This window comes from Myotis myotis, unplaced genomic scaffold, assembly GCF_014108235.1.
Source record: "Myotis myotis isolate mMyoMyo1 unplaced genomic scaffold, mMyoMyo1.p scaffold_m19_p_16, whole genome shotgun sequence".
Lineage (NCBI taxonomy): Eukaryota > Metazoa > Chordata > Mammalia > Chiroptera > Vespertilionidae > Myotis > Myotis myotis.
Window position 1 is genome coordinate 4,377,333 of NW_023416320.1, and position 16,059 is coordinate 4,393,391.

At 38.3% G+C, this 16,059-nt stretch overlaps 1 protein-coding gene across 6 annotated transcripts in view; it reads left to right on the plus strand.

Moving 5' to 3' along the window:
• The window catches only part of CYRIB (CYFIP related Rac1 interactor B), a 110,292-nt gene that overhangs the window by 87,223 nt on the left and 7,010 nt on the right, over positions 1-16,059 (plus strand). For all 6 annotated transcript variants that reach the window (XM_036337652.1, XM_036337649.1, XM_036337650.1 and 3 more), the window contains 4 exons: positions 4,352-4,473; positions 7,518-7,623; positions 14,007-14,143; positions 15,149-15,226. In XM_036337652.1, coding sequence (XP_036193545.1) covers positions 4,352-4,473; positions 7,518-7,623; positions 14,007-14,143; positions 15,149-15,226 — 443 coding nt within the window. The remainder of the gene's footprint in view (positions 1-4,351; positions 4,474-7,517; positions 7,624-14,006; positions 14,144-15,148; positions 15,227-16,059) is intronic.

The window sequence follows — 16,059 nt, forward strand, 5'->3', positions numbered from 1 at the left end:
ATGATTACAGAGAATAAAGCCACATTCTTATTGAATAAAATATTAAGTTCTACATTTTTATTTCTAGATGAACAGTAATATTTAGGTTACCATTGTAATTTAGGTTTATTTTAGACTGTAGGTACAAAATAAAGACTGTCTTTACTGTAAGTCATTACTCTCTTAACTTTAGCATGTGCACACACGTGCTGTTTTTCACTTCAGTTCAACATCCATTTATGCTGAGCCTCCTGCCTGCCGACAAGTAGGTGCCGGAGATGCAAAGATACAACTCCTACCTTTGGGGAGTTCTCAGTCTTGTGGGATAGATAGAAATGCAAATTAATAATAATCTTTGCATAGTTTACATCCCAGGTATAGCTCAGGAAGGGATTGACTTTACCTTGCAGGGAGTAGACTTTGTGATGGTGATGTTTGAGTTGTGTTGTGGAGGTGCAATAGAACGTTTCAGGCAAATTTCGTGAAAGACATTGAAGAAGGAGCATCTATAAAGGCCTTTAAGGCATGAAATGACAACCCATGTTCATTGTAACATACTGTTACCTGTTCTTGAAGTACCAGAAAGAGTGTCTCTTTCTTAAAACAAGCTATACCTATAGGATAAGATTTTATTTGAAAATCTTGATAACGATTCCATTAACATATAAGCTCCGATTTGCCCCATAAAATTTGGCAGCACTTCTGGTAATGACAGCATATATAAAAAGCACTGAGATGGGGCCCGTATACTCTATTCTTGTTCGTGGAATTATTTTATAATGACGCTGTTAAGATACTAGTCATTCTAATGACAAATTGTTAGCCAAATAACTAGTGTGTGTGTGTGTGTGTGTGTGTGTGTGCATCTCCACTCATTTGTGGTTCCTAGGAGAAGAGGGACTTTTATTTTTATGACCCTTGCCAATCTTATATAGTTCTTTGTAAGTGATAGAGTTCAGTGTTTGTTAGTTACTCTTGATTCACTTATTTTCAGTTAGACCACAGTGCGAGAGTAAAAATAGGTGAATGTTTGTAAATGAGAAATAGAACCTTACTTCCTATGATTCTTTATTTTAGTGCCTTTCCATTTAATCATACATTTCCTCTAATCCTTCTGTCTTTTGTGTTACCTGTCTCCCCTCCTCCCCATCTTTTACAACTATTGATACCCACTTCTTTAGTCTAACTTTATTTGCCATTTTAACTTTTGTATATTTTCTATTGCTTTTGCTCTGTACTTTGAAATATTTTTATTCTTATGGTCTTATTTTTTTTTCTAAAATGATACAGGATTTTATTTGTTCAAACATGAAAATGCATAATGGTGTCCTTTAACTCATGCTGGAGTTATATTTATATTTACCATCTCTGTGCCTTCTCATTCAGGCCACAAATATTTATTATAGAAAATCTGCTAGGTACTGAGTTTGCATACCATTCAGTGGTATCTACTATACATTGAGCTCCCTGCCTTGATGAAATTTATGGAGTTAGAGTATAAATATTTATTGAGCGAATGAATGAATGGATGCAAGATTAAAGCAGATAGACCCTTTATCACAATTATCATTTTTATGTGATTTGCTTTTTATCTTTTTTCTTTTGTAACTGATCTTTGCCTCTTTTTGTACCATAACAGCTTCAATTTTTAAAAAACCTTTATTGTTGAGAGTATTACAGATTTCCCCTTTCCCCCCGCCCAACTTCAATATTAACACTTATTTTCAGTGACTCTTTATAGGCAAGTGGGGTGAAATTATTACAGTATTTACTTTTTACCTTCAAACAGTAAGAGCAACGGAAACATGCTGTAATTGCCCTTGAACAGCTTTTAAATAAGCCTGATGAGTTAGCACTGTGCTTACTCCCAGTAGTAGATACATCCTTTTGCAATCAAATGACTATCCCTTTGTTAGCCGGCTAAGTAGCAGGTTTTTCCTTCAACTAATACAATTTTTAATTCTTTGCTCTGAAAAATCAAAGTGACAAGTCTTGGGTGCATTATATGATACCATTTTTTTGAACAAATGCTTTCTTTTATATAGCCTTTCCCCCTCCCTAGTATCTCACCTTTTGCATGACTTGCTGTCAGTAAAGTAGTGCTTACCTGTCTGCTATTTTCTGTTTGTCTTCATTTCTACAGCAGTCTTCAGCAGCTTTCAAAATTATCAATGTGACTCTCCTGTGGCAGTCTAAAACTGTTCAATCAGTGTGGTGCTGGGGGCTGTCCCACCCTTAGGGGAAACTGAAGTCTTTGCCTTTGTTTTTAAGTTTCTTGTTATTTATTAAATCTTTAATAATCATGAATCACTCCCAAGGTCTATTCAAATCTACTTGATAATGTTTCTTTGTCTGTAAGTCTCACTGTCACATTTTTCTTTTAACAACTAGTCACCACACCAAAAATACATAGTAATTGCAAACTTTACAAATACCTTTTGGTCTCTAACAGTCAAAATATTGTCCTTTGTCATGAATTCCCTCTTCATGAATTTAAATTATGTGTCTCCTATTGGTGTTTGTCTGTAGTTTCACAACCCACGTGAAAAAGTATAAAGTTGGTTGTTTTTGCATGTAAAGAGTATTTTCTCTGCTGCACCTGGTGTAAGTATAAAAGTTACAAGGTGTACTTTTTAAAAGTGTGTGTCTAACCATGACTTTGGAGAACAAGGTCTGGCTAAATGTGAGAGGATATTACTGCTAAATGACAGACTGATTTTTAAAGTCATTTAGCTACAATATCAGTATTCACTCCTAGTAATACCTGTATAGCTTTGGACACAGTTTTTAATTGGCTCCTCTTATGTAATTATTTTGTCAAATAGAATTTTCATTCAAAAAGAGCATGATTTCTGAAAAGAAATTTGAAAAATAAGGGAACAGATGTGAACACAAATCGTTAAGTTGGCTTTGCATGTAAATGTTACTGTGTTATGTTTTTGTAGTACTGTCTTAAATATGTTGAAATTAAAATTTGGTACTGTAATTGTTGATTTAAAAATGTGTGGTATGTTTTTGACTAGTTGGCAGGTTTAATAAGTGGGATTGAACTATGACTTGTCCCAAGCACAAAATAAAGTTACAGTAGTTAGGCATCTGGAGTCCTAGTTTCATGTGTCAACTTAGTTTTCTTAAATTTTCTAAGGAAAGGAATAAATATAGATCATTGTGTATTTGTGGGGAGGGGGTGTGGGTACAGAAAACTCTTAAGTACTAGTTTTATATAACAGAGATCAGAAATGTTCTTAATTCATATTATAAATTTGGTCTTCCTCCCCTACCCTCATAAGAGAAAATATAGCAGGGAGAAATCCTGCCAGCATAATTCCTCTCTAAAACATTATGGTAATCATAATGTTTATCATTTTAAGTGCTGTATGCCTTATCTGTAGTAACATGGCCTAGTTGAAAAGATACAAGAAAAATTCAGTTTCCTCACAGAGTGCCGACCCCTTCTCCCCAAGAAATGTATTAAATAAAAAGATTTATCCTTAGGAAAAAAATGACCACGTTATTAAAAACAGAATTTCTGTTACCTCGAGTCTAGCAGAGAGAAATCTAGATTTAGTCACATTAACATATGTTCTGTGGCTAACACTGCAGGTGGTGGAAATACCCATATGTTTGTGTTCCTTGTCATGCTTTTTGTAACTGTAATTCTTCATTTTTCTCTCACTCATCCTCAAGGACGGAGGAGCGCAGTTTTTGCTTTAGCATTTAAAAAGTTCAGTGATAACATTGCAGCTGAAGCATCTAGCTTTCAGCGGCCCAGTGATTCTGGAGCAATTTCATACTTTGAACTCTTCTGCGCTGGAATCTTGACCCTGTGTTCATCAGCAGAGAAGTTCATTTGGTACAGAATTTAAAGTGGTCCTAGAAAAGGGCAGCATCTAGAAAGGATTCTTTTAAAGTTTTTATATCAATATTCAGTCATTAAAATGAACTTTATAGGAGAATAAAGTCATTTCATCTTAAACATAGATTAGCAAGATATAGTAGGCCTTTCATTTCTCTTGCATTAAAATAGATCATTACTCATGAATTTACAGTCATTACTGATAGTGACGACTGTAATGAAAAGGCAGTTCGTGCTATCACAATTTAAGTGATAATTCTCAAATTCACTTAATATACCAAGTCATTATTTGTATCTACAATAAATAATGTTTGGTGTTCCCTTGCTGCTTTGTGATATTTACAAACTTGAGGCTACTTCAAGTATAGAACTATGGAAAAATTATCAATCTTTTCCAAGAAGTGCAAAGTTAAATGAATAAAATGTTAGTCATCTTTAGAAATTTGGATTTAGAGTTTTATGTGTACTAAAAAATTCATGTGACTGTGAATTTTCTTGTGCTTTCCTGCTGTTTAGATGCCCAGCCTACAGAGTCCGAGAAGGAAATTTATAATCAGGTGAATGTAGTGTTAAAAGATGCAGAAGGCATCTTGGAGGACTTGCAGTCATATAGAGGAGCTGGCCATGAAATCCGAGAGGTAAAGCACGCCCATTTTCCAGTCAATAGAATGCACTGTGCCCCCCCCTCTTTTTCATCTCTCTCGTTTTCTATACTTTAGAACTCTAGTGCATAGTAAAAATTGTATTTAAAGAAAGATCACTTGCATTATTTCAAAAGTGGTTGCACAATGTAAGGGTAAAAGGAAAACAATGTTCTATAAATATGTAGTTTATATATATTAAAGAAAATTGTGTGTTTTTGGTTGCTCTCACACCTGAAATTTACTGTACCCATGGGGGGCCTACTGGTACTTTTATGGAGGGGAGGAGAGAACACAACTTTCTTTAGCTTTTTGTTCTGTCGTCTGTTTTTCCCGCTCCTCCTAAGCTTCCCTGGGAAACGCTGAAATCATCCTTGTGGTCTGGACTCCCCAACTCTGTCTGACTTTTCCCTACAGAGCAAATGTTCAGTGTGGTCTCCCCCCACTTGCTTCTCCCGAACCTCTGACCTGATCCAGGTTTCTTCCCATTCATCTCATTCTCCATTTCTTCTGTTTAGGAGAAGCGTAGTCTCTTTCCTTCTTCCCAAGACTATGTTCTCTAACATTCTTCTCCATTTTCCTCTGGAATTTTAATTCTTTCTTCTCTTAATTCCATCTGGGTTTTTCTTCTCTTTTACTGACTTTTTCTCCTCAGCATAAACACATACTCAGCTGTCCTGTTCTACACAAAGAAACCTCCTAGCCCAGTGGTCGGCAAACTGCGGCTCGCAAGCCACATGCAGCTCTCTGGCCCCTTGAGTGTGGCTCTTCCACAAAATACCGACTTACATGGGCCACGAAGTTTCAATCGCACTGTACGTGTGCGCCTGCATGTGGTATTTTGTGGAAGAGCCACTCTCAAGGGGCCAGAGAGCCGCATGTGGCTCGTGAGCTGCAGTTTGCCGAGCACGGTAGCCTCTTTTCTTCATTTAGGATACAGTTTATTAAATAAACAATGCTTTTCTCTAGGATAAACCACTAGAGATAGAAATTGATATATGTGCTGACGGTTTCAATATTTTTGGAAATGAGAGTGAGAATACCTGCTCCATGACACCCTCACATTGACAGTGACCAAGCACCCTTGTGCGTGTTGAGCTGTGATTGGTGCTGTACTAAAACGTTCTCTAGCAGCAGTAACGCTGATGTGAAAGGAGAAGGAACCAGCATTATAAGGAGAACCATGACATGTTGTCGTGGCAGGGCAGCCATTGGCTTCAGTTCTGAATCCAGCAAGGCCAGGAAACAGTTAACTCTGCTCGGTTGTGACAATGGGTGGCATTTGCTGGAGCATTTGATAGTATGAGAATGAGCAGATATTTGAAATATCATTTTTAGATCCTTGCAAGAAAAGTTGGCTAGGCTTCTCAAGAGAAGAAAGCAAATTTAAAGTTTTTATCTATTTGCTCATTTCCTGAATAATAAATAAAATAAACAAATTTCTACTTGCTGTAAAACATTACTGAGACTGGGCTTGAGGCTAAAAGGATTTTTCATATACAGCAGGATAATATTATAGTTCCTTTGAAATATTCATATGAAATAAAGATTGTCAGATATTTTTAACATTAAAATATTTCTACATTATCATATAAATGTAATTTACTTTGGACTCCTATAGTGTTTAAGTATCATTAAAAAATTTTTTTATGTTAAACAATCAAGGACATTTGCATATAGTGGTAAGCTTATAAAGCAAATTGCTTAAATAATACATAGCCCATTTATTTAGTTCGTAGCTAATTTATTCAGAGCTTCTTCTAAATTTACCTGGTTTCAATTTTTGTTTGTGTTCCTGTTTTTTGGTTTTGTGTAGACGGAGCTAGAGTGCTAGCGCCTTGGGAAAATCTAAACATCAGTACCTCCTGATCGTGTTTATGAGTAGCTCCCACGCCCCGCCATGGGTGTGAGTTTCAGCTTTCAGATGGTGTGTTTAGCTTGTTTGAAGATGTCAGAGAAAGCAAACCAGGTTGCTGAAAAAGATTGTTTCATAAAGGGTTAAGAAAAGCATCTATAAGCAAAATAAAGATGAAAACAAGAAAATACATTTCTTTGGGAAGAACCCTCTAAATTAATAAAAGATTGCCTAGTGGTTTGAAGGACTGGGCATAGAGAAAGGCTTTATATTATATTAGGGTCTCTAGATTGTGGTTTATTTCCTCCCCTTTCCGATTTGAAACTATTTTTTACCTTCTTATTCGGGAAAACCCAAGAAAACTTGGATTCCAGAATAGTATTTTTTAGTTATAGGAAATAAGTGTGACAATTTTTGAATCCCTTCTTTCAGGTTGATTTGGTTCTTAACTTGGTAAGTCTCCTAAAGCTACTTTGGACCCTGGAATTGGAATTATTCAAAGTTTCATACCCTGTTCCACAGTTGGCATCCTATTTCATTCATTACCTAACTTTTTTGCCTCTTTTTATTTTACTAAAATAATTTTTTGAAAGAAAACTGCTAAGAAAGCCTGTCTGTGATATGCAAAACAATATAAATGGTTTCTTTTCTTTTTTTAAAATATATATTTTATTGATTTTTTAGAGAGGAAGGGAGAGAGATAGAGAGCTAGAAACATCGATGAGAGAGAAACATTGAGAGAGAAACATCGATCAGCCGCCTCCTGCACACCTCCCACTGGGGATGTGCCTGCAACCAAGGCACATGCCCTTGACCGGAATTGAACCTGGGACCCTTCGGTCCGCAGGCCGATGCTCCATCCACTGAGCCAAACCGGTTACGGCAACGGTTTCTTTTTGTGGCTCTAAAAGGTATCAAGGCGTAATATATTTAACAAGCATGTATTGTGTCATCCTAGTTCATTATATCCATGTCCATTGCAAGGATAACTAAAAGTGTGTTATGATAGGGTTAAGTATCCAGGGAGTTGAGAAGGCCCACTCTCAGCATTTCTGGGTCCATTATTCTGTATTTTATAGATTGTACCAGGGTTTCCAACATTTGCTAAGACATATATTTTAATGTAAAAAGAATGCTGCTGTGACTTTTAGAACTCAACTTTTTTTTTTCCCTTTGTATTTTGAAGGCCATCCAGCATCCAGCAGATGAGAAGTTACAGGAGAAGGCATGGGGTGCTGTTGTCCCACTAGTAGGCAAATTAAAGAAATTTTATGAATTTTCTCAGAGGTTAGGTAAGTTGAAAGTTTTGTAATTATGCCTTCCCTAGTGAAAAATACGTTTATTGATGCCACCAGAAGTAATTTAGAGTATTTTATGTTCACATTGCTATATTAATGTGCTACATATGTGAAGCAAGTTTGTTAGACTGTAGGATATTACAGCATAAACCTACGTCTTTATTTAGACTGTTGTCTTCGACACATTATTCCATAAGGAAAGCTCTGATTTCAATGCAGTATAAAGGATACTAGCGAGAGAAACCTCTTGGTAGAAGTTCTCTCCAGCAAACCCTCTCCCACATGCAGGAACTTATCCATAGGCTCTGGAATATTTAGATTTTGATGTTCTTAAAATTATTGCTGATTAGGATCAGTTAGTTCATGTATCTAAAACTACAAGTTGAGCACTAGGGAGCCAATGGGAAAAGCTACTGTGAGATCCGAATTGTGCCTTCACTACAACCAGTAAACACAGTTGGAATTCCCTTCTTTGGAGAAGTGGCCAAAGTAAGATCTAGACATCGAGCTGCTGGTGTAATTTGAAAGCTGTACCTTGGAAGGGCTTTCTGTGTGAAATTGTGGCCATACGGGAGGAGCAGGATAGGTATGTCTGAAATTTGAAAAACTTAAATTGAAGTTCTTGACACATATTTTATATAGTTTTGAGTTTTGAATCTCATAAACATGTTATGTATTTTAAATGAATGTGTGCAATTTGGTAAGAAACCGTGCTTTAAGATAGGAGTCAAACTCATGAGCTAAGTTTAGGCCTGAGATGTGATTTCTTTGGGCCATAGTTTAAAAAAATTCCTCATCAGATGCCAGGTTTAAAAGTGGTAACTGTTTATGTTTTGTTGTTAAGTCTCCAGTTGCTTAATAAAATCAGTAGCGTAGGCACCAGTTGGTCAGCTGATCTGCATTCAGTTGGCCGGAGCTAAGTGACAAGCATCTCTGTTTATTACGTAGAGCATGTGCTTTCTAGTTTAGTAGGTTCCCATGGCTTCCTAGTTTTTATATCTTGCTTTTCATATTCTTTTATATTAGCTACTTGGCCATTTGTGTTTGTAACTTTTCCTTTAAAGTGGGAGTTCTTTTTTTAAAAAAAACACCTATGTTTTTAAAACAATAAGAGAATTGCTATTTTTCTTAGATACAGTATGCACTGTTAAATGTGAAGACAAGTAATAGTTGAGATAGAAGTATTTGGTAAATTATCCTTTTCTTACTAAAGATAAGAATTGTAATTTATTTTCCCAAGCACAGCAGTCAGCTCTTTCACGCCATTTGCCTTTCAGTCAAATATCTACATAGTCTGTAGCTTGGTAGCTTCAGACCACAGGCCTTGGTCTTGTAATCGTGGTGGTTATGACTCCTTCATATTTAGAGAGTTTTCTGTGCTGCTGGTTTCTGGCTGCATTTATAGTTGAATTGCTTTAGATGGTGCACTCGTCTTATTAAGGCCGACTGTGTCAAGCAGCAAGGATGGACCGGCTTCCGGCAAAGGCTCATTCTAGTCTCAACATTTACCAACCAGAAAAGAATAATTATAAAATAGGCCAAACCAGTCAGGCTTGCATGTTTTCTTATGTTTTATCTACTGGAATTGAATCAGGCTCCTGGTATGCATTCATCGTGGGTGCTGTGTTCCATTTCAGCAGAGGCATTTGGTAACACAGGTAATAAATAGCAAAGAGCATCAATTTCCATGCTGTCACCTGGAAGCCTTGAGCCTTCATCATGGTACTCTGGGGACCTCTGTAAAGTTAAGAGCAAAGTATGCATTTAAGATCTGATGGCTTACTCCTCATGTCTTGTCCAGTAACCTGACTAGTAATGTTTCCAGTTTTTTTGCTTACAGGATGCATATCTTTGCTTGCCTGTCATAGCAACTCAATGTTTGTTGAATGAATGATGCATTAATGAATATACATAACTGCTATATCAAATGGGTGTTGGGTATTTAGGAGAAGCGATAAATGGATTTTAGGTTTTGGTGGCATGATGGCCTATGTTTGAATTCTGGTTTGTTAGCTGTGTGGTCTTGGCCACATCACTTAAATTCTCTGAACTTTAGTATCCTGTCTGGCCCTCCAGTCTGTTGAGTCTTCTGCTTTATGTCCACTAAACCTCTCTAGTCTCTTCTCTTCCTGCCTCCCTGTTGAGCCAGAGATGAGGATAAACACCACAGACAACACACAGAGTACCACACAAGCATCAAATGAGCATGGTCCTTCAGCATCCTGCAATCTCAAGGAAAGGGTGGCTTGGCCTGTGTACTGCAGATATACCACGGGTGCATTCCAGAAGAGGGACCTTGATCCCTTGTGGCTTATTTATGGAGGGACAGGGAAGGGGTCACTGAATAATTTGGAAGATACTGAGCTTTGTCCATAGCCCTTACCCTTGCTGGCCTGGGAAACACCCTGTTCTTGGTTGTTGGTGTCAGGCCTTCCTGGTTGAGACATAACCTGAGGGAGGTTACGTGATCAGATAGTAGACAAACTGTGTTATCTCTCCTCGGTCTTCCTCCTGTTCCAGGGACTTATTACAGGGACCACGTCCAAGGGTCATAATGAGTGAGTTTATGCACCACGTTGAGTCCTTGTCACTGGGCTAAATTTACCAAAATCTATTAAAAGGTCCCAAAGTGCCCACAGTAATTACGGTCATGTCTCTTGGCTGGCTGTCTTAAATCCCCCACAGACCACATCCTTTGGGTTCTCCTCTGAGGATTCAGTGACTGGTCTTTGATAGTAGGTGGATGGCAGTTGGTGAGATTAAATGGCTCTTGTCTCTCAAGGGGAACTTTCTGCAGGGGCCTCCCCTTCTTGGTCCTGAGCTTCAGCCATGCATAGAAGTTCTCTTAAGTTCATTGGCCATCCTAACTCAGCCATGTGACTTGATTCCATCACTAGGGGGCAATGTCTCCTATCTACCAGAGTGGTAGAGTGCTTTGAATGCTGAAATTAACCCTGAGACTTTATAAAATCTAGTAAATGCAAATTTTTTTGGTAACAGTCCAGTTTTTTTATAATATTGGTGGGTGTGTTTTCTTAAGTGGTTTTTCCTGCTCTCATCTCTCTCAAACTTTGCTTTCTACTTACATTAATGTTGGCACACAGAATGAATCTTGGGAGAAATAAACCATTTTTCAGAGTAGCCAAAAAATGTTATTCCTCTTAATTGATTTTTCATATCCATGTTTCAGCTCTATGAGCCAGCCATAGGCCTACAATCCATTCTCCACACTGCAGGTGAGGTGGAGAATTTAAATGCTAACCTGTAATGCCCCTGCTTACATATCCAGGGATATCAGGATGACAAGGCCAGGATGCTTCATATGGCACACACATTATGTGCATACTAGAGGCCTGGTGCACAAATTTGTGCACATTGAAAGGAAATTAATTAGAAGAAATGTTTTAATATCACTATTCGCCCTTTCTCTATAATAGAAGGGTCAACCAAATTCACGGTCAACAATGACAGATGGAAACACACATGTGCAATTGGCGCCAGCGAGAGCTTTATATATATAGATAAACTTGCTTAATTAGACCTATTTTCTGATTTAGCTAAACTTTTTCTAGCCCAGTGAAGTATCCCAACTTCTCTTCAGGTAATTGTCAGCAACACAGCAGTAAATATCAACATGAAGCAGATTATTATTATAGATCATGCAGGGAGAACAAAGGGTGAAATATTTAACTATAGCAGTGTTTGACTATTCTGCGCAGTGAGAAAACCTGAAGTCATTTTCAAGTTCTACCATTTCTTACTTCTTTTCAGTTGGGTCAAGTTTCTAAACTTTCTAAATCTCCGTTTTCCAGCTAATGAAAATAAAATAGGATTCTATGGAGTCTCCTATCTACCTATTCCAGGAATTCTGTGAGGATCAAATGAGATGAGGCATGGGAAAACGCTTCACAGACATTTGGTTAAAGTGTGAAATGTTTCCACCTGGCTATAAAGCAAGTCGTGTTCCTGGGCTGAAGAAACTGCAAGGAGGCTAGTTGCTAGGGAGAGGAAGCCGGGCATTGCTATGTGACGTCATTAACAGGCACCCACAGCGACTGTTTCTGGGCTGGGGCTGGGCTATGGGCCGCATTTTGTGCCATGGGGTCTCAGCAGGATTGGCTGCAATTTGGTGGGGTGTCACTCCAGGGTGGTGGTGGGGCCTGTGTTCCACTCGGGGGAAGCCAAGTGTTGCTTTGTTGGCACCAGGTCCACAGTGCTGTTTCTTTGTAAATGGCCAGTGCATGTCACAGTAGCTCCTGCGTTGAGTGTCTACCCCATGGTGGTCAATGCGTATCATAGCGACATCGGGTGTTTGGAGGGACACTTTGCATATTGGCCTTTTATATATAGAGAGAGATTGTTTTAATCTCCACGCGCTCTATCCACTGGTATTGGTATTGCAGTATGAGTACTATGTCATGCTCTGGTCCCGGCTTTGTTTGTTTGCACACTCTTCCTCATCCTTAGTGGACAATCCATTCTCAGCTCAGATGTCACTTACTCAGGGAGGTCTTTTTCTGAACTTCAACTAGGTGAGGTCCTATTTTTATACCTTTTCATTATACCGTGTATTTCTTCTTAACACACATCACAAATGTAATAATTTCTCTTTATTCTCTATATATTCAGGCTCCTTGTGGCCATAGGGAGCTGACTACCTTCATCCCTGTTTCTCTAGTGCCTGGCACATAGTAGACAGTCAATATGGTTTTTTTGACTTATTATAAAAAGGATACTATCTACCATTTGGAGTTATTGTGTGGATGACAGATAATGTCTGTAGTATCTAGCCCAGTATCTGGCACATAATAGATACATAAGAAGTATGTTCGATGCCGAAGCCGGTTTGGCTCAGTGGATAGGGCGTCGGCCTGTGGGCTGAAGGGTCCCGGGTTCGATTCCGGTCAAGGGCATGTACCTGGGTTGCGGGCATATCCCCATAGGGGATGTGCAGGAGGCAGCTGATCGATGTTTCTCTCTCATCGATGTTTCTAACTCTCTATCTCTCTCCCTTCCTCTCTGTAAAAAATCAATAAAATATATTAAAAAAAAAAAAAAAGAAGTATGTTCGATTGGTAGTAATCAGATTAATATTTTATGAGGTTACAGATGGCTAGGTAGAATGCTGCTTTATTTGAGAGACAGCTTAATGTGGTAGAAAGACTAGGGCTGTAAAGTCAGAAACACCTGGCATTTACTAGCTACAATTTTGGGCTCTAATCTCTTTGAAACTCAGTTTATCCACGTGATACCCATGTCAGAATTGATGCTGAAAGTTAAACGAGAGAGTGGGTTAAGCTCACAGGATGGGTGTTGGGTCACCATTAAGTCTACATGAATAGTAGAGCTGGTATTTTTTTAAGTTAAGGGTTGATGATCTAACATAAATTTATTATCATTAAGAAATATTTGTTTATTGACCTGACATTTATTCATTAATTTCCGATCACCATCTGACTCTAAGCTTTTTTTTTTCCGGAATAGAAGCTAGCATTGTTTTTTGATTCTGTAATCTAAACTAGTGTAATTTCTATCACTTTTTTGAATGAACTATTTACATTTTTAAACACAGTATTTATTAACTTGGGATTCCAAAAGTAGCACTTATTTTAAAGGGACCATTTTTCTTAAACTCAGCTAATTATTAAATCAAAGATTTTGTTTCCTTAAGTAACTTAAAGAAAGCAGTTTCTGTTTATAAATAAGCAGCAAATTCAAAGTATGAGAAGTTGGTCCTTCGTTCATAGCCATGGACAGATTTGACTGTGTGGACACAAGGCCACTGTAGAAGTTACTTAGCTGTAGGTAACAATGACATTTCATAACCGACAACTCTGCAGATTGGTAAATGTAGTGTAAAGGGTGCTCTCTGATCCTGGTATTCAGATTACATTTTGCATTACTTTGAATTTGAGTTTATAGATTACAGAACTGAATTAGTCTCTCTAAGGTTTTTATTCTATTAAATAATATCAATTTGTGTGATTGTATTTAGATGATCTGGATTTTATTTTTAATTTATTTTTAATTTTTTTAAATATATTTTATTGATTTTTTACAGAGAGGAAGGGAGAGAGATAGAGAGTTAGAAACATCGATGAGAGAGAAACATCGATCAGCTGCCTCCTGCACATCTCCTACTGGGGATATGCCCGCAACCCAGGTACATGCCCTTGACCGGAATTGAACCTGGGACCTTTCAGTCCGCAGGCCGACGCTCTATCTACTGAGCCAAACCGGCTTCGGCTAGAGGATCTGGATTTTAAAGAGAACTTAATTTCATGGGATTTGAAATCACAACATTTATAAATTGTTCACTCTCTAATTAACAAATATCACAAGATACAAACAACATTTAAATCTTTTTTTTTCTTTAGAAGCAGCATTAAGAGGTCTTCTGGGAGCCTTGACAAGTACCCCATACTCTCCCACCCAGCACCTAGAGCGAGAGCAGGCTCTCGCTAAGCAGTTTGCAGAAATCCTTCATTTCACACTCCGGTTTGATGAACTCAAGGTAGGATTCCTGCTGGCCTTGACTGTATGAAAGCATGAGTCCTTCAAAGAGCACCAGGAGGGACGCCTGGAGACCTAGCTGAAATGTGCTTAAGTGATGTCTGATGTCCTTAGCAAAAATGGAAAACTGGATATAAAAATTATGGCATGTCTTTTGATACACGCATAGCACATTACCCAATATTCAGCCTTCATTTAACTTCATTTTAAAAAGATCTTTGAAGGAATATTGACCTTTTCTGATATATTTTTTTTCCTTTCTGCTCACCCAGTTTATCTCAATTTTCTTTTATGTAAAAATGTTCAGGTATTTCCAACCCCTTCAATTTACCTGTCTCTATACCTACCTACCTGCCTGTCTGCTACCTCCTACTGTTGGAGGAGTGTGAGTAGAAACAGGCATTAGCTCTCCCAGCAGGAGACTGACTTCCACGTTGGGCCTGCACAGTAGCCAGCTGGGAGCAGGCCCTTTGACTTCTCAGGGTCTCGGATACCTTGCCTGGAAAATGGAAGAGCAGGATTTCTAACTTCAGCGTTTTATGATGAAATCTTAGACAACTGTTCTCTTTTATTAACATTCGGATCACAGATGATTTACATACAAAATGTTAGTCAGTCTGGAGATTGTCCTGTTGACCATGTATGCATACTTCTGGTGTAATTCCAAAGCAAGTGCCTGCAGAGTTTTTCTTCTTTTCGTCTTATGTTTTGGCAAACCACCTTTTAGTATATTACGTGAAATTATTGAGGAAAAGAAGGGAAACTTATTGACCATGACTGAAAAACAATCTGTACATTTTATATGTTCATTGGGGACCAACTGCATTGTGAACATGATATGTGTCAAAAAAGCCATCTTGGTGATACCAGTTTTATTTGTTAAAATGTTATTACAAATTGGGACTGCTACTTCATTAGTTAAAACTGTATTTAGTAGATTTTCACTTAATTTTTTCAGTATCATTTAGTACCTACTCCATTTTTCTTTCACAACTGTCTTCTTTAGATGACAAATCCTGCCATACAGAATGATTTCAGCTATTATAGAAGAACATTGAGTCGTATGCGGATTAATAACGTTCCAGTAAGTTAACACATTGAATTAGGGGTGGTAATAATAACTCATCTCTCAGTTCAAGTTCTTCTTTTATTTGTTCATTTGCTCATTCATTCTGATAAAATTAAAGCTAGTAAGTAAGCTGTGGGCAACCACAGGTGTGGGAAGAAAGAGCAAAATGTAGGAAACCATATGGTATTGAACAACCTGCCCCCCCCCCGCCCCCCCGCCCCCCACACACATACACACTTTTTCCCTTAAATTCCTACGACTACAATAAAATTATTTTTGTCTGTGTGACATTAATACCGGATTTCTCTGTGTAGTCTCATTTTAACGACATAACAATTTGTGAATTGGTGCTTTTGAGTTTGTCCCCATATTCATCGAATGGAATACTCTGAGGAGGAACCAGCCCTGGGAGGGGAGTAGTACTGATGCTGGCAGAGGGGAGAGCGTGGCCTTGGAGTCATGGGCTCTGCGTCTGGCTGGCCAAGAAGCAGCTGTGCCTTTGCATTAGTTAGATTGTGCAGAGCCCAGTTCCTGCTGTGAGATCACCGTATCACCTGCAAATAAAGTAAAAGCAAAACACTCAGTGCTCTGTGAAAGCCATCCCTCAAGGCCAGAGACATCAGTCACCTTTCACTGTCATTCGCCGTCAATAGTTATAAGTCAGCCCGGTCCTTGTCGAGTGAAGCATCTTTCCAAGCGCTTCCCCGTGTCATCTGCTAACTCTGCATCCCAGGTGAAAGCCCCTCGCACTCTCCTTTCAGCAGTCATTCTGATGCCGGAGAGCTCATTGTCTGACCTGCAGGCTTTTTATTTTATGGTCCACTCTGCCCATGGTCATCAGTTAGCTT